This window comes from Epargyreus clarus, unplaced genomic scaffold (genome assembly GCF_041222505.1).
Source record: "Epargyreus clarus isolate Ecla_fem2 unplaced genomic scaffold, WU_Ecla_fem_2.2 ptg000027l, whole genome shotgun sequence".
Taxonomy (NCBI): domain Eukaryota; kingdom Metazoa; phylum Arthropoda; class Insecta; order Lepidoptera; family Hesperiidae; genus Epargyreus; species Epargyreus clarus.
In genome coordinates this window covers 9,488,477-9,506,340 of record NW_027332234.1, presented here as the reverse complement: position 1 = coordinate 9,506,340, position 17,864 = coordinate 9,488,477, and the positions used below count along the sequence as shown (strand labels likewise).

At 35.9% G+C, this 17,864-nt stretch overlaps 3 protein-coding genes across 13 annotated transcripts in view; 2 read left to right on the top strand and 1 right to left on the bottom strand.

The window, feature by feature from the left end:
* The first annotated feature begins 34 nt into the window (after positions 1-34).
* Ada3 (transcriptional adaptor 3) lies at positions 35-1,922 on the top strand. Its single transcript, XM_073089113.1, has one exon. It carries the CDS (start codon positions 288-290, stop codon positions 1,677-1,679), a length of 1,392 nt encoding a protein of 463 aa, XP_072945214.1. The 5' UTR covers positions 35-287; the 3' UTR covers positions 1,680-1,922.
* A 1,091-nt stretch (positions 1,923-3,013) lies between these two features.
* Positions 3,014-13,772, top strand: LOC140753688 (uncharacterized). 2 transcript variants are annotated; one of them, XM_073088440.1, is made up of 18 exons: positions 3,014-3,209; positions 3,369-3,469; positions 3,588-3,631; positions 4,032-4,247; positions 4,492-4,586; positions 4,687-4,805; positions 5,161-5,598; positions 5,710-6,147; positions 6,472-6,591; positions 7,077-7,121; positions 7,356-7,991; positions 8,080-8,226; positions 8,610-8,799; positions 9,076-9,439; positions 10,086-10,251; positions 11,692-11,887; positions 12,752-12,887; positions 13,240-13,772. In XM_073088440.1, exons 1-18 carry the CDS (start codon positions 3,100-3,102, stop codon positions 13,372-13,374), a joined length of 3,696 nt encoding a protein of 1,231 aa, XP_072944541.1. In that variant the 5' UTR covers positions 3,014-3,099; the 3' UTR covers positions 13,375-13,772. The 2 variants fall into 2 exon arrangements, with proteins under 2 accessions (XP_072944541.1, XP_072944540.1); XM_073088439.1 differs by lacking the exons at positions 3,014-3,209; positions 3,369-3,469; positions 3,588-3,631; positions 4,032-4,247; positions 6,472-6,591 and having other exon boundaries at positions 4,491-4,586.
* The window catches only part of gus (splA/ryanodine receptor domain and SOCS box containing gustavus), a 105,990-nt gene continuing 101,886 nt past the window's right edge, over positions 13,761-17,864 (bottom strand). For all 10 annotated transcript variants that reach the window (XM_073088454.1, XM_073088453.1, XM_073088455.1 and 7 more), the window contains 2 exons: positions 17,456-17,711; positions 13,761-16,988 (listed from right to left, as the gene is read on the bottom strand). In XM_073088454.1, coding sequence (XP_072944555.1) covers positions 16,852-16,988; positions 17,456-17,711 — 393 coding nt within the window. In that variant the 3' untranslated portion in view covers positions 13,761-16,851. The remainder of the gene's footprint in view (positions 16,989-17,455; positions 17,712-17,864) is intronic.

Here is a 17,864-nt window from a genome sequence, read left to right as displayed (position 1 = left end):
GAATAGAACAAGAGAAAACCATAGACGATACATTACTTTATGAAAACTTAAACTACGTGACCGATCGCCATTTTGTGGAGTTGTTTTTATTGGTTTTCTCCTAAACATTTGATGAATCGTGCCTATTGTAAAGAATAATCTTTATAAAACTTAAGTATCATTGTGCTCAAATAAATTAGATTCATATTTCGTACAGATCCTAATTGTGGAAATGTTGTTAAAGTGAGTAGTAGGTGTGTACTTATGTATACGTCAATATTTTCGCGGGTAAATTTAACTGTGGCAAGATGTTGGGGAAAAGAATGCATCACAACAGTAAGGGGCGGCTAGCGAGTAAGGGGCATGATAATGGCAAACCCTCCAGTCCTGGAGTGTCCCCTTACAGCAAACCTGCGAAACTGCCTGGCTCTGTTTCTGTTGGCAAAACAAAAGTTGATATATGCCCTATTCCATACATTAGATTACAAGATAATGCTGTTCATTTGCCAAGACTTACTGCCATATCAGCTAGATCTGCAGATGAACCCATTGGAATGGACGAGCTTGATGCTCTGCAACTAGAACTGGAATCATTGCTATGTAACGCGGCGCTTCGTGTCAGATACTTCCAGGGTGAAATTGAGAGTATTGATACCAATGAATCGAAAAGAGAAAAGAAGGGAAAAGCGGCCGGCAAACAACTCCAGTACTCAGTTAAAAGGAAGTTCCAAGATGATAAACTTAAGACCAAAGACTACACAAAACTATCCAACCAACCAAAAGTGCCTAAATTTAAAAATTTCAGTAATGCATCTTCTGGTGGATCACACAATAATTATTCAAATGACACTATGAACTCTGATAATTCTGTTAAATTGGAGTTATCTCAGTTTCCTCTCCCAAAGAATAACATTCCGTATAAATTTTGGAATTCAGTAGAACCCTACTGTGCCCCTGTTACTTTGGACGACATTAAGTTTTTAGAATCATTGCTGGCCCAAAGTAGCAATACAACTTTACCGCCCATACCTCCACTGGGAAGACATTATTCTGAAGTGTGGGCAGATGAGCATATTTCTGAAGATCAGAACGCAGCTAATCCTAATAAACAGAAATCATCTGGGTTGTCACCAGATGCTACAAATCTGCGCAAAAAGCTTGACAAGTCTGAGAATATGATTACTGGACCCTTAACACAAAGACTAGTGTCAGCTTTAATGGAAGAAAATGTGATGCCCTATGAAGTACCTGACATCAAGATAAAACAGGGTACTAACACAAAGAATAGTTATAAGAACTCTCTTACTTTAGAGAAATGTCTTCGAAAAGAGCTTGTAGAACAAGGCATTTTAGACCCAGAAGATCTGCCCCCGCTCACGAATCCTGCCGATGATGAAATATTAGCTGAAATCAAAAAGTGTCAAACAGAACTAACTGCTGTTAGAAAAGACAATTGTCGAAATCTCAAGAATTTAATAGGTTTATGCAAACAAGAGATGATAAGGCTTAACTTGAAAAAGCAGCTCGACCAAGTTGATATGGAATGCATTGATATATATAAAAAGATGGTAGCCGCTAAGCAAAAGAAGCGGCCCATCACTAAGAAGGAAAAGGAGGATGCTTGGAGAGCAATCAATGAACAAATAAGACTCAATAAAGAAATTAATGCTTTACCTTTAACAGGACCAAATACAAGTTAATACATATATTTTTTGGTCCATTTACTGTGCATGGTTAATGGTAGCACTAGCCTCTAATGAGTGTAGCAAAACTGCTATTCATGGCCTTATGTTATCATACAGAAGTACTTGCTATGTAAAGGCATTGAAAGCAAGATTTTGATGGCCCTTTTACCCGAGCCTGATAGTGCATTGCATATAATTATGTATTCATCATTAGTAAACTTTGATTTTTGCCTTAATAAAGATAACTTACGTAATACACACTTTTGTCTTATTTTTTATACCAGTAATCTGATAATCTATCAATATCTATTTATCTGATAACCTATCTAAGATACAATCAGATATCCATCTAAACTATGATAACCTGATAAATCAATAATAAGATAAGGCATGTTATATTTACAGTTATTTTTTTAAAATACTTTGATAATGTTTCTTATCAATTGTTTTTTGTTGATGTTTAATAATTTACACATGCATTTAAAAAGTTCCAAGTACATAATAATTATTTTACTGCATTGCCATAGCAGTTGAGTAGCACTTACTTAGAGATATTAATTACAATAAAATGCAAATATTTCATGATATGGAAACATATTATAGAAAAATCAGTTCAGCCGGGTCCATAGACTATCAGTACTTTTTCATTTGATAATTTTTTTTATATTAAAAAGTGAAATATGCTACAATAAAAAATACATTTACAATAAACTACAAAGTAAGTTCATTAACAGGCGGCATTATATTTATTATCTGTGTCAATTGATAAAGACAATCTCTTTCTGTGAGGTTTTTTGAAACAGCTAAACATAAACAACAGAATTGTTGTCTATATTTATTTGTTGCCAGCTTTATAGACAATTTTAAATTTTTCCCAGATGAAGACATTTTTTTAAGGGTACTTGACTGGAGGATTACTATAAGTCAAAAAGCCCATGTAGTATATTCATAAAAATGAACGTAATTGTAATGATGTTAAGGAAATTACGAAACTTGCTTATATTATTAAAAATAATCTTGGACGTCAGGTTTAATAAATGATTGATTTTATAAGTAATGGAATTTATACATAACTAAAATTAACTGTCAAAATGAATTAAAATATTGTTATTAGAGATGCTTAATAATAAATTTTCATAAACATAAGCGTTAAAATTTTCCACTTTTTAGGTAGTTTTGATAACATAGCAACATTATGATCGCCAGTGGCGCCCCTGTCACAGCTGTCACACGCACAGAAAAGTTTGTCGGACAGACTTTATTTGTCAAACAAAAACAAAAAGTCAAAAACCATAGATTTGTCAAATCAAATAACATAACGTCAATGGAGAACATTCAAATATTTCAAATCATAACGAATCGGAAATTGGTTTTAACGACTGTTGAATTACTGTAATTTTTATTGTTTCATCTTAAATGATTGTAATCTTTTACAATGGACAATCCTTTAACGCCAAATAAAATCCAGAGATTGATACATTTAGCTGAAGATAAGTCCTTCAATGTTCCAAGACGTTTGTTATTAAATGATGAAGATGTAAAACGGTAAGTTGTTCAAATGTATTGTAAACCATAATTACAGGTAATATTTATACGTATACATATTTTTATATCAATTTTGCATCGATGTACATAATTTGGTTAACTAGATATTAAAAATATACGATAAATTAATGTTTACTTATTAAGATGTTTTTTAAGCAGTTTCGCGTCCCATCAAATAACAATGAACAAATCAAATACAACAAGTACAAATACAAACTATGAATCATCGTCAGGAATTCTGGATTTAGAAAAAGTAGAAGGTAAGAGTAAAATACCATTTATTTTGTTCTGTTGTGTATTATAACAAAGTAACAACATAGTAATATTTTTTTGTAGATTTTATTTATCTCTTATTTATATCTATCTTAACTTTTTCAGGATTCGGGGAGTCCGGTATCGGTAATATGTCATTGAGCAAGTCTGTAAGTAATAACACTTATTTTTCCTTCTCATAAACCTACCAATACTTCTACTTTATTATTCTGACTGCAGTCAGATGACTGTTTCACAATGTTATTCCTAAGAGCTTTATTTGAATTTATTTCTTCAAAGATTTAAAACATAGATGGTATTATTTATAAGGTATCTATGATACATTAAGTGTGTTTTGGTAGACCTAGGTGTGATTATGGTATAAAGTCTACTCTTCAAATGGAACAATCAATATGCATTCTTTGTTAGGTGAAGCTTTCTATGAATACTGCAATTTTGAGACTACATATTTAAATTCTAGTGGTAGTTCCATCTGGTAGCTCTTCGTCCTTAAGAGTAAAAAAAATCTCAATAATTTTAATGCATTTAGTGACATTGCAATATTGTCAGACTGCATTCAACCCAGGCGAGATGACAGGCAGGTCCACAGGCACAGAAGATGTAGACATAAATCCTGTAACCTCTGAATTACACCAAGGGCATGATGATTATGGCCGCCATTCCCTCGCCTTGGACAGTCTTCAAAGCCACATGGATAAACAGACACTGGAGATAAATGATCTCATGAGACATTCTATTGCTACTAATTATTCTTTTCATTTCAAGGTAAGTAATACATATATTAGCAATATACACACACATACTTAAGTTATGCACACATGTTAAACTTTATATTCTTACATTTTATGCTAGTCATAAATTTATGATGATAGGATTATGAGTATGGTCCTAGAATTATAAATACAGCATCAAAAAATTTAGCTTAAATGGAGAAAGAATAAAAGTGAGAAAACCTATCAATTTAAATTCTCATTATGTGGGATATCTCTTATATAATTTATGTTTTCAGCGTGATTTAACAGCTGATGAAGTTTCTCTTGTCATGAGGGAAGCACCACTGCCAGTCACACAAAGCACTCAATTAAACTTTCAAGATAGTCTGCTGTAAGTTGCCTTCAATTTTTGATTACTTTAATACTAAAACGATGTGTCTGCTTTATCTAATCAATATTCTTCCAAATTTGAAAGGTTTATTATTTTGCAGAATGAACCATTCCAATATGTCTGTTGGTGCTTACTTTAAAAACAGATGTCCAGAGTTTGGAAGAATACTTGCAAAGACTGATAGCCCTGATAGATCTATGCAACCCAGTATAACTGATGGTAAGGTTTCTTTTTATAATTAATGTGTTATAATTATAATATAGCTCATAAGAATGGTTTTCAATTTTTCTTTTGTATTTATTGTAAGTAGCAAATGAGCTGTCTGTAATCAACCTCAGATAAGATTAGATAGAGTTCCTAGTTGAACCATAGTGAGAGATGGTACTGCCTACCTTACCTTACACTGGTAAAATTTAATTTGCAGTAAAAAGTGGCAAAACGTTTTTATTTATAATTTTGTGTAAAAAGATATTTTACGTATTTTTTATTTGATCTGAAACAGTTATCTATAATCCTTCATGTATTATATATTTTTTGTGTTCTGTATTTTCTTTTTTTGTTTTTCAAATTTTAGTATCATCACATGTACCTGTTGAACCGACGGAAAAGTTTGCAAATCAGACATTCAAATTAGACAACACATTAGACAGTGTTCCAGTGAAACAGCCTAAAGTACCAAATAATGAAAACACAGTGCAACCTACGCTCAACAATGAAAAAGTAATGGATAAACCAAATAACAGTATAATGAACATGTCTAGTATTAGAAATATGGACCCTCCCAGATCTGATCGTGTAATCAAAGGACTAAACATGTCTTCTGCCAGCCTAGCACCAAGCTCAGCTAAGAAATTAAACCAAATTCCTAACACTCCAAAGTCATTCATGACATCGTCCAAACCAACAGATGTTTTGCTCAGAAACCTACAGTCATCTTTAAGAATGGTTACAGAAGATACTGAGGGCTCAATGGAGAATTCATTGAGTATTTCAAAAATTGCAGATTATTTAGGTAATATTTTTATAATAATTCATTTTTTGTCTTGCTTTAGAATTTTCACATGATATTTATTATTGTTCTTTAATTCTTTAGACTATAATTGTGATTTCATTATTTTTGCAGGAAAGCAGTCTAACATCAGTATAACAGACATGCTTCAACTGAACAATCAAACAAAACAACCAACCAGAAAGCAACCACTAACAGAACTTCATATAAATATGCTGGAAAATAAAAGAATGAATCAAGATGTTCCTGTTACTCATTTGAAAGACACTAAAAAGGCTGAAACCGCCAGTTCTTCGGGAACTGTAAACACAGTAATTTCTCTTGATAAATTGAAATTCAAAGATGAGAATGAAGTCCCTTCAGTCATTGTTACACAGGATCTGGAAGTGAAAAGTGATGGCGATGTACGTAACAGTGAACAACATAGTGTTAGAACTCAAAGCCTTGCGAGGTCCAAATCACCGTCCAGCAAGAGTCAGTCCACACTGAGCACTGTGCAGGAAAATATCATGAGTTTCAAGTCTGCAGACAGTCCCACACATTCTAGTAGAGGTAATTTGAGTTGAATTTTAATATTTTAAATTCATATTTTTATTTGATTCTTTTATACCAGTTTCCTCATAAATTTTATTTTATTTTAGGAAGTAAATATGTATGTATTAAAACAAATAGTTAGTGATTTCAATGTAAATTACTATTTTATTTAAACAATTCCAATAGATTGTTATTAGACTATATTAAACCTTTTATTTTATAAAAGTAGTTATTTTTAGTATGTATCATATACACTGATATTATCATATACACTTTATTTACATTTTATCATTATATCATGTATGTACATTATTTTCGATGATAAGTAGTTAACATTTTCAGGCGAAAGTCACATGACACATATTCCTTCCCCAAATGTCGGTTATAGAGAGTTAGATAAGTCAGTAGATTGGCTCGAAGTGTTGCAACAGAAAAATTTGAAAGAAGAATGCTTAGCTAAAGGTTTGTGGGCCTCGCTTCTGTCGCCTTTCTATGGGAATATAATAATATAACAAGTTCTAATGGTTTTACATATTACTAACACAGGCTCTGTTGCATTATGTTTTGGTTGCATGGTAATAATATATTAATCAAGAATTAGGTTTTAATAAAATATTGGTGTAAATTCACATGCTAAATGAGATATTAAGTATCACTAATGTCATGTTATATAGATTTCTTAGATTTGTGGTAGTAATTATTTTCATAAGCATATGCATAAATGCACTCTGCATTAATACATATGCTTTTGTGATTATCAAACTATTTTTTTCTAAGATTGACATATTTCTGATATCCTGTTTTTATTAATTTAACATGGTATTTATTATGTGTTCACTTTATATATAATATTATTTTGTGGCTTCGATATGTCCAGATTTTGTATCTGTATTTTCTTATTTGTTATTATGGAGTTATTGTTTTATACTTTTATCATTTACTTACAGAGAAGTGGGCCGACATATTGGCGACATCAGTCAATGGTTTTGTTGGTAAGTAAGACATAATATCATTTACTGTACAATGTATGAATCTTTAATATTGTGAAGTGTTATAGTAATGTTAAGTAGGATAAGGATGTATATAAATTTATTTTCATGATAAAGTCCTACAAAGCAAGAATAATAACAAATAAGAGAGTGTATTTATTTCATATTAGTCTTCATATTACTTCATATTAATTAGTAGAAATCAGTATTTATTTCATATTTCTTCATCGATTTTAGGTGTAAGCTGCGTCGTTACCATAACAGTGTCAACTCTCACGGACAGTTGGTTGACAGCTAAATTCGAATTTGACGATCTTCCCAATGACGGACAAGATCTTACCATAGAGCTCCCTCGCCTTCCACTTCTACTATCACCAGGCAAAACCGAACAGTTCACTCTCCATCTAACGTCCAACGTAGAAATGGACACTAAATTACCATTTACAATGTATCTTAAAGATGCTTCAATAGATGGGGACATAGAACAGAAGGGATTTTTGGATGTGAATATCAAAATGCCTACAATACAAGCTATATCGTGTGACGGCGTGAACAAAATATCTTTTCCGATTGTGCAAGAGAAATCTATCCTCACTAAATATTTCGTCCTTATTAGCGATTGCCCAGTAGATTTAAAACTAGAATTAGCTATCACAGAAGGCGACAGCATGTTTGTTATAAAAAATGTTCAAGAAATAAAGAGAAATGAAGTAAGTAAAGCATTGATGGACCGCCAAGGTTCTGTGGAAGAGCAGGCATTGAGCAAGCCTAAAGGAAAAGGCACAAATAAGCAACTTTGTAGATTAACTAATGAAAATGCTATAAAAGTAACAATCACATTCAATTCGCCCAAATTATCTGACTTGGACATATGTGAGTATTGAAGCTGAAAAATTTATAACTTTTACTACATTTGACATGTGACATTAATATAATTAAAATAATGTATTCTTGTTTTCAGCTGAAAAATTGGTAACATTCACAGGATCGCTAAACGTAAACTTGATCGGTCTTAATACGGTATTAAAAAAAGTCGGTATTGTCGGTACGGTCGGAATCGCAAAACTTGCAGTACAAACATCCTCTGAAAAAATACAACTCTCCACTGGTAACTATAAAAAATATTTATTGTTTGAGCATACTAATGTAAGTTTTATGTCCTCTTAATCCTTGTAAAGAATTAAAACAAAATGAATTACGAAAGCGTTAAGAGATCGCGAGAAATACGTCGAAACCAATGTTCTTCGTACTAGCGTCGGCAGAGAAGTGAACCCGAAAGAATCGCTATCCCTATTCTTTAATTACGGACGTCTTATCGACCGTCCTACGTGCGAAGTAGGTCACTGTCAGTCTGACAACTCTACTACCCTCTAAACTTTAAAAAAATTTGACGTTCTTAACATTTGTTTTTATTTACATATTTGTTCAGCTCACCTTATTCTTGCCAAATTACATTTCATTTATTTTAATATTATTAATTTTCTTTTACAGAACCAGTCAGTGTCAATCTGACTAACACAGGGTCAACGTGTGGGTCTTGGATTGTCAAATTTAAGAGTTCTGCCTTCACTGAGAGCAACTTCCCATTCAAAGTTTCACCATCTAAATTTGAAATAGAACCTGGTTGCTCTTCAAAGCTAAATATGGTGTATGCAGGGCCAGAAGAAGTTTTAAATGAAGCGTAAGTAACATTAAATACTTTTAATACATAAACATAACATAAAAAAAATACGCTTTCTACACTCACAGCCCCAGACTGGGATTCCTTGTATAGTGGATGCTATGGACACACATGATACACGAACACCCAGACCCAGAAGGTAGATTTCTGTCTGATTGAATCCGGAGATCGAACCCAGGATTCTGCGCGTTAGACCGGTATGGTGACCGCTCCGCCACGCGGGTCGTTAGTATTGATTATTTTTCGGTATGTAATGGTTATCTTATTATTTTTCAGAACTTTAATCCTAGAAGATATTGTTACTGGTAATATAACATCAATAAATATTTCCGGCGGAACGGATAAACCGAAAACATTCCCGATCAAAACTAACTTCAATAATATGTCTTGGGTGAGCGCTGGACGCAAGGAACTGAGTCTGAAGAATTTTAGTAACAAGAAAGTGCAAATGAGGTGCCAAATATTAGGGGAAGGGTTCTCCATAGACTTACCCGGAATGGAGTCTAGGGGTATATACTGTCTTGCGTTCGGGCCGTGCGAGTGCAGACCGCTCCCGATAGTGTTCACGCCGACGTCTAATAAACCATACATTGCTGCTCTTCATATTGTGTTCGACAAAAATAGCAACTTTTCGAGAAAGGTATGTTGACTGCAAAAATCCTTTTTATATTTGCTTACATCATATTTTGTAATAGGAGTAGCAATAAAAAATATCGTCATTTGTAATAGAATAACGGTTTTGCATATCTTGTTAAGTGTATGCCTAGTAGGATTTTTTATTACGAATAAAGTTTCGAATATTATCATGGTTATGGATACAATAGTCCTATCAGTTGACGACGATGTGTACATAGTTGGGATGCGTCGCAATTTTTATCATCTCTGTGTATCCACAACCTTTATATTTGAACTTAGCAAAATAAGGTCCTATTTTTGCTTCGTAACAGTAGTGTTAAGCGCTGCTGTGTTATGGTTTGAAGGGTATGGTAACAGGACATACTTATCCGAGGAGTTCCAGCTAAGTTCTCCGGGGTAGCAGCGCATCTGTGGCCGACCTCCGGTACGAATATTGAATCCTACCTGAAGTCGATTATAGTTGTCCATGGGCGGCAGTAGTCACTTATTATACCATTAGGTGGACTGCATGCTCGTCTGCTACTCCTATATTATAAAAAAAATCTATACGAATGTTTCTAGTTATTCAGTTATTTTAGGGACAGCCAAATTATTAAGGCACAGTCCGACTGTAGTCAGTCAGAGTTGTATAAGTGTCTATCGATCCTCAGATCAAGTTGCACGGCTGCGCGGGCGGCAGCTCGCTGCGCTGGGCGGGGCTGGTGACGTACGGCGACACGGCGCTCGTGCGCGCGCTGCTGCGCTGCCCCATCGACCTCACGCTCTACAACAAGTCCTCCGCGCCCGCTTTCGTCGCCGCCAGCGTGCACTTTAATTGTGAGTCTTGACAATAATGACGTATAATTTGTAAAAGTTTGAAAATTTGTAACATATTTGCCATTAATTGAAATTTCTATAGAGAAGCTGGGCATGATGATATAATAAACTATGACCTTAATCTGCGTCGCAATGTAAGCAACGCCTATAAGAATATTATCTCTAATTTTTTATTCATAAGCAGATACCATGGTTTTAAACAATATTGGGTTTAGTTGGGAAATACATGAACAACTGCTAATTGTTAAGCTAATGTACACACTTCTGTAATTTCGATGGCTCGTTCGTTTTGTCCTGTATGGTTATTATTGGACAGCAGACATTAAATTTTATTAGAGAATCACTAACCTGGAACAGCGTGGTGGAGTACACCTCAGGTCTTCCAGTTGTGTTAAGTTCAGTTTTGGTTACAACCTTCATCAAATTGCTCTGCTTTTTGGTATTCGTTTCACTTATCAGCTTAAATATTGTAAATAAGGGTGTTGAATTCAATGAAACAATACACTTGTAATTTATGTACATATGACACGTCCGTCTCTCGCGGCGATCGAAGTAAGACTGACTTATTCGGCCGGCGGGCACATTTATTATAACAGCGGGTAGTACACGCATCTTATTATGCAAACTACCCACTATTTGAATAATAAAATGTATCGTCACAATAATAAACGATTGATAAGTTAATGGCGAGACAAGTTTGCGTCTACATTTTCCGATATTCTCTCTATCTGTTATGTATTGAATTGTAATTATCGTAGGTACTTTATTATCCAATTAATGTTATCCACCTATTTCTGCCTAAAACAGCAGTGTTAAACGCTGCTGTTTTAGGCAGAAATGTCTACATTTTCCGATATTCTCTCTATCTGTTATGTATTGAATTGTAATTATCGTAGGTACTTTATTATCCAATTAATGTTATCCACCTATTTCTGCCTAAAACAGCAGTGTTAAACGCTGCTACATCCTGGTTTGAAGGCTGTCGTAAGGAACACATACTTAACAGAGGTATTCTAGCTTAGTCCTCAGGGGTAGTGGCGCATCAGTGGGCGATCTCGGGTAAATATTTGATCTTATTTGGGGTTGATGATAGATGTCTACGGGCAACAGTAGCTATTTACCATCAGATAAGATGCAGGTGGTATAAGTCTTGTGGTTCGACTCCGGCGGCACCACCGCCACACCAATTTCTGCCTTATAACAGCAGTGTTAAGCGCTGCTGTGTTCTGGTTTGAAGGGTGTGGTATGGTTTGAAGACATAACTCAGGTAGAAATATCTAATCCTATCTGGGGTTGTTTACAGATGTCCATGGGCGGTAGGAGCCACTTACTACTACTACTACTACGACTACATACTCGTCTGGTACTCCTATATATAAAAAAAAGAAAAACTGCTTGCTTGTCTGCTATGTTATATAAAAAAATATTCGTCCTCCGCAGTGCAATACGCGTGCGTGTCCAGCGGCGCGTCGCTGCAGGGCGCGCGGCGCGTGGTGCGCGGGCGCGCGCGGCTGCCGCTCTCGCTGCGCGTGGACTGGCCGCGCCTCGAGCGCCGCGCCCGCCAAGCGCGCGCCACCGCACTCGCCAGCGTCACCGTCATCGCCGGCCCGGAGTACACGAGGCGACGGATACTCAGGTACTGCTTGGAGCCCAATACAACTCTTTCTAAATAAACGCTTTCTACCCTCACAGCCCCACACTAGCATTCCCTGTATCGTGGGTGCCATGGACACACAATGACGAATACACAAACACCCAGACCCAGAACAGACATTTAAATTCATCATTCAGTTATCTATCTGGCCGGGGATCGAACCCGAGACCCTCTGCGCGTCAGACCGGTACGGTAACCACTCCACCACGCGGGTCGTCATATATTTAGGTTTGGTATAGTCCGCGCCAAACTGAGCAATTTATTGAAGTCCGTTCTGAATATAGAAATGAGTTGTGTCGCAACACGGGGCGAAGATAGCACAGTACACCCCTGGCACCCGTCCGTTGCCTGCTCTCGCCCACGGGTACATAGCTACGTTAGTATGCCCTTACTATTGCTACGGAGTATATGCTTGTAGTTGTGTTCGACGTCATTGGCTCGCTGACTACACCTGCGCGAAACAACTTTAGAGCGGACTAGAAGTTTGGGCGGACTATACAGCGTTAAACCCAATACGGGTACAACTTATACTTAGCTACGAATTTAAGTAGATTTAAACTTGATACAACTCTTCATGGGTTAAAGGCACCACTGCCATACTTGTTTCTGCCTCAAAACAAGATAGCACTGCTATGTATGGTCTGGTTTGAAGGGGGCTGTGAGAGATACCTGTGAGAGAGATTAATATTGTATGATAAAGTACTGCACTGTATTCTGTATCCATCGGCGTTTAGAAATACATAGCTGAACAATCTGTTAATTTATACCAATGTTATGTCTTTTGCGTCCTGTTAATTTCATTCCATTGTGTTTTCACATATTTCAATACTAAATGTAATTTTTCAGAATTTTGAGAAGTGAATCAACTACTGGGGAGCTGGATACTTCCTTGTTACCTGATCACCTTAAAGTTTTAACAGACCAGTTTGAAGGAGAAGACCCAAATATGGATAAACAATTAGAAAATTTCAGAGAAACAAAGGTATAATTTTGTGTAAAATATCCTTATTGCTTTCTATTTTAAATTGTACAATGAGGTTTGCAATAAAAAAAATTAAAAGTATCTTTCATGCTCATTTGCATATTATACAAAAATATTAAATTCCACATTTAGAAGGTTTTATAATATCCCATACTCTAGTCTTGAAAATATAATTATCGATTTTGATGGAAATTGCATTCAAAGATTAATGAAAATTTGTATTACATATATAATTATAAGGGTTATGCTTAAATTTGACATCCATTTGCATCCCACAAGATTTTATCATGACATTTTTCAGCTTTACTCTTCTCAAATCGTCATAGTAATTGAAATCTTAATTCTTTTGCAGGCATCATTAAATGACCTCATCGAAAGTTTGCAAGAGCTGACTGCCCAAATCGATTTGCCGCAGGATTTTGCAGATGACAACACTATTATCATAAGCGACGACACAATGGTCGAGCATCATACTCTTTGTGACTAGTATTATCAGAATCCAGATGTTAAATACTTCATTACCAATTCCATAATTAATTAATCGAACAATAAGACTGTCCATGCCTTTATAGTATTTAAATCTAAATGTTAAGCAATTAGTAAAGAATAATTTGAATACTTGTACCAGTACTTTGATATAGCCTTGTAGTTGTTTGTAATGTATTCTTATATTACTTAGTTCTCATGTAATTTATACTAATCATAGTTCATGCATTAAAACATGATTAAGTGAAGTACAAAGTCTAAAAATTTGCAAATGCACCAATGCACAATTCTGTTATTTATAGTGTCCGTCCTGATTTGGTGAATATTATCATTCGATGCTGACTTAATGTATTAATATTAATTAAAAATAAAGCAAATAAAATGCAATTATTTAATTCATATCATTTATTATTTTCTTAACCAGTTATATTTATTCCAATCGTTTTCCTATTTTTTTTAATAATTGTATCTAAGAGATTCGACTGACAATCGCAGTTATCTGTTAGAAACGACCTTTAAAAATATTGCCTACAACTTATAAAACTAAAATGCTTTTCCATCCACTTATAATAATAAAGTCATTAAACACCGCAGAAATGATATTTTATATACAGTACTAAATTTGACGGTTCATAAAATTTTAAACGGTTACCTTTGCTAATTAATTAAACTAATTCTTTACAACGAGCCCCATTTTACATCAGCACAAGTATTACAAATTATTTACCGCTAATATTGAAAATTAAAGGTTTGTATGAAAATCGCTCACATCGTGGGGCTTGTCGTAAAGAACTGCGTCAATAGTACATCGAGCTTGGTGTATTTTATATTATCATGATTATACATATTATCTCTTACACAACGAAAATATTCTTCTAACGCACGTCACATACCACGAACACACGGTCAGACATTCGTCACGCAACAATCTCACCGCGACGTCATCATCACAAACATATCGCATTTGGCAGTTTATCATAGTTTTCTCACAAATGTCAATATTCACATGAAACTCGTCTAAATACAAAATCGTAACTGATTAAACTGAAGCTAGATATCTCTTACAAAACATTAATACGAGCGAGAGATAAAATGTGAATATCAACAGCATAAAAAGTGAGCTTCACACAGGAAGTCTACATGCCATACACTCTACGTATGAAAAAATCTTATTAAAATGGAAGTACTTATGTTTTACCATGACATTAATACAACAAATCGGGGTCAAAAATGGCTGACATTGATTAGTAGTGCTTTAAAATACGTTTTTTACATAAATTTATTGTATTACATCTAAATATCTAAAGATGCAAAAGAAGACTTACGGGAGACAACGACTTTAAAGAGGATGATTTTATAACTTTTAATTACATTAATTGGATAATGTACAGCTACATAATCCTCAGTGTCATTTCGAGCGCATGTAGCCATCGATATATACATCACACAATCACACTTTTTACAATAGGAATTAAGGGTCCTAAACTAAATAAACCAGTCACTTAATGAGCTACAATATAGTATGAAGATTGCCAACGATACACTGGCCGGGCCAAGCTATTGTAATGAGAACAACATCTCTTATAATAGTTATTAATAATTGCTGAGGCTCGTGAGTTATGTATAAGTTGCTGTCATTCACTCTAAAATATTTCTTAACAAATAAAATACGATCGGCTGACATCATATTCTAAGAGATCAATATGGCTTTAAAACACGTGCGGCTTGCTTTAGAGCTGATCGATGTTACCGTAAATTTTCCTAGTCCATTACTTTCACATAAAACATAAAATTAATCAATCGTCAGAATAGAACCGAATCATTCCACCACTAGAGTATAATGTAGGTGTGAACAGATGGGTGCTGTTTGTCACAAAACATTGAAATCAAGATATGTCCACGTCAACACAATTGACAGATACCAATATAACATAAAATTCAGAAATAATTTGCCATTAAAGTATATTATCACAGACAATTCTAAATAAAAATATGGTGAATGTATCGGGATATTTGCATGACAATTAAAAATAATAAATTCAATTACAAAATACACCAACTATATAACTAGTTTTAATGGTACATTAAGTATCTGGTCACAAAGCGAAGGACTACAGTGTTTATCTTTAAAGTAATAAATATTATTTTATTTCTATTAATGCAAACGTAATTTATAATTTGTCTGAGGGTGCGTACATGTATTTACATAGTCATCGCTGATCCGCGAATTGTTATTGGCGCACTGTTATCCTCGACTTTGTGACAGAGAATTGGGTTAAGATGACAAACTAGTATTTTATGTATATTCCATTAGTCTACATAATTTCGGTTGACATAAGCTATGTAAGGCGCAATGTGCAGGCTATGCCCTGTGGAGAGACGGCCGAAGCTCGTTTCTAGAAGTCCTTTGTAGAAATAAACCATTAACTATTAATCATCAACTGGGCACTTTGATACCCGAGCATTCCTGTTAAGTACTGACTTGTATGCACAAATAGTCTTTGGGATATGACTAACCAGTGATGCTTTAAGATCGGGTCGGACGGAATATGTATTAAGTTGATTCACGCGGTTAATATATCCATAAAATCAGTGTTCAGACCCGAAATAATGGCTACTTTAATTTCGATTGTGGCCAAATAATTATTCACTTTAAAAAAAGTCAATTTGGTTCTTGTAACTTCTGAATGTAAATTATTTCATCGGATGCTATTGAATCTTAAATTTATCAGGCGAATTATCACTATTAAATGCGTACATTTACGCACAGACTGGCATTTTTCGCTTAACATTAGTAAAAAACATATCAGAGATAATGTAAAATATTCGTGCGAACCCGAAGACAAACGATTTCATTCAGACACAAGCAAGGTATGCCTACATACTGCGACGTATTAAATATTATCTTAACACTACGCCCAGAAGCGCCGCCTCACCCGAATTCGTGATAACAGTTTCGATTCACCCGAAGGGCGGGGAGCACGCGGCCCACACAACACACGGAGGACAACATCCAACTAAAGCTCATTGTAAAAATACATCTATATCTATCTGTCGAACGGCGGTTGCTCTCGAACGTGTCTACTTCACACTAACAATACCGGAATCTTGGATGAGTTATATATAAATACTTTTCCAAGGGCGCTTGTCCTGTCGCGCGCGTCTATTGCATCCTACCATCACGTGTCATAAAGACATTGCAGTTAGTTGAAATCTATGCGTATAGCCGACGCATACGCACACGTGTCACGAAGACACTGCAGTTGTAATGTATGCGTATAGACGACGCACACGCACACGTGCAAAGACACTTCAGTTAGTTGTAATGTGTGCGTATTACGCGTGCGTGCGCAATCCCGCGCGACAAGAAAGGCGCCCTAAACGCTCACCGACGTCGCTTGGTCGGCCGGCGCTAGGGCGGCGCGGGGCGGCGCTAGGGCGGGCGGCGCTCGGGCGGGCGGCGCTAGGGCGGGCGGCGCTAGGGCGCGCGGTACAGCAGGTAGGCGGTGAGCGCGGGCGGCAGCGCGAGGCGCGAGGCGGCCGCCCGCAGCCGCGGCCGCCCCACGCGCTGCCGGATCACGCGTCTGCACAGCTCCATCAGCGGCAGCGGCTCCGCTGTAACACACAACGAACACGTTAGTAACCAGGCTAGGTGGTCATATTGCAAACCTTCTTAGATATAATTTATAATAACATCTATATACTACATGTTGAAAACTGATAGTAACTAATATTTGTAGTGGTAGAAATAAAGATTATAGTCAATTTTACTACTCATAAGAAGTATTGCAAATTGAACAGTCACAAGACTGTTCCCTGTTCAATTCGTGATATTTAAAATATTATTCACGATAGAACTTCCTAGCATGCAGTGATGATTAACAATTTCATTGAAAATTAACAATGCAAGTATGCAAGAATTATCAAATATCGATAATTGTTCGTCAAACCGAAAATTAACAATATATTTAATTTAACAATATAACAATAAGCAGCAATTGTCGATATATGGTACACAAAACCTTAGAACATACCAATCAATTATTTATAAAAAACACACACACAAATCATTTTACACTCACGATCTAGCCCGCCTATATACTTCATAGTGATCTCGGCGTGTCCCCACACCGCCGACACTATCGGATAGAGCGTCTTGCCGCGGAGACCGCGCGCCGCCACGCCCAAGTACCGTCCGTCCGCGCAGAACGCGAGCGTGCCCTCGTCCATATCGAGCACGACGAGCAACCGGTCCGGCACTAGGAACTGCTCGTCCGGCCGCAGGAGAGCGGGGTAGGTCGCGCCGCCGCCGCCCGTGCCCTTAGCGTTGTGGTACACCTGCAACACCAATATGCAGCTCTTATCTACCGTTCTACATTCATTGTTCATTTCAATTTATTCTAAGATCTAAGATTAGATTACACGTTGTTACTTATCGCCCAGGTTTATAGCCCAATACATTTAGGAGAAAACAAGAAGACCTATAGATCC

Coding starts and splice junctions, on each gene's coding strand:
- Ada3 (XM_073089113.1), top strand. CDS start 288: ATGTTGGGGAAAAGAATGCATCACAACAGTAAGGGGCGGCTAGCGAGT.
- LOC140753688 (XM_073088440.1), top strand. CDS start 3,100: ATGGACAATCCTTTAACGCCAAATAAAATCCAGAGATTGATACATTTA. Junction 4,587..4,686: donor AACTTTCAAGATAGTCTGCT/GTAAGTTGCCTT, acceptor ATTATTTTGCAG/AATGAACCATTCCAATATGT. Junction 6,148..6,471: donor TCCCACACATTCTAGTAGAG/GTAATTTGAGTT, acceptor TAACATTTTCAG/GCGAAAGTCACATGACACAT.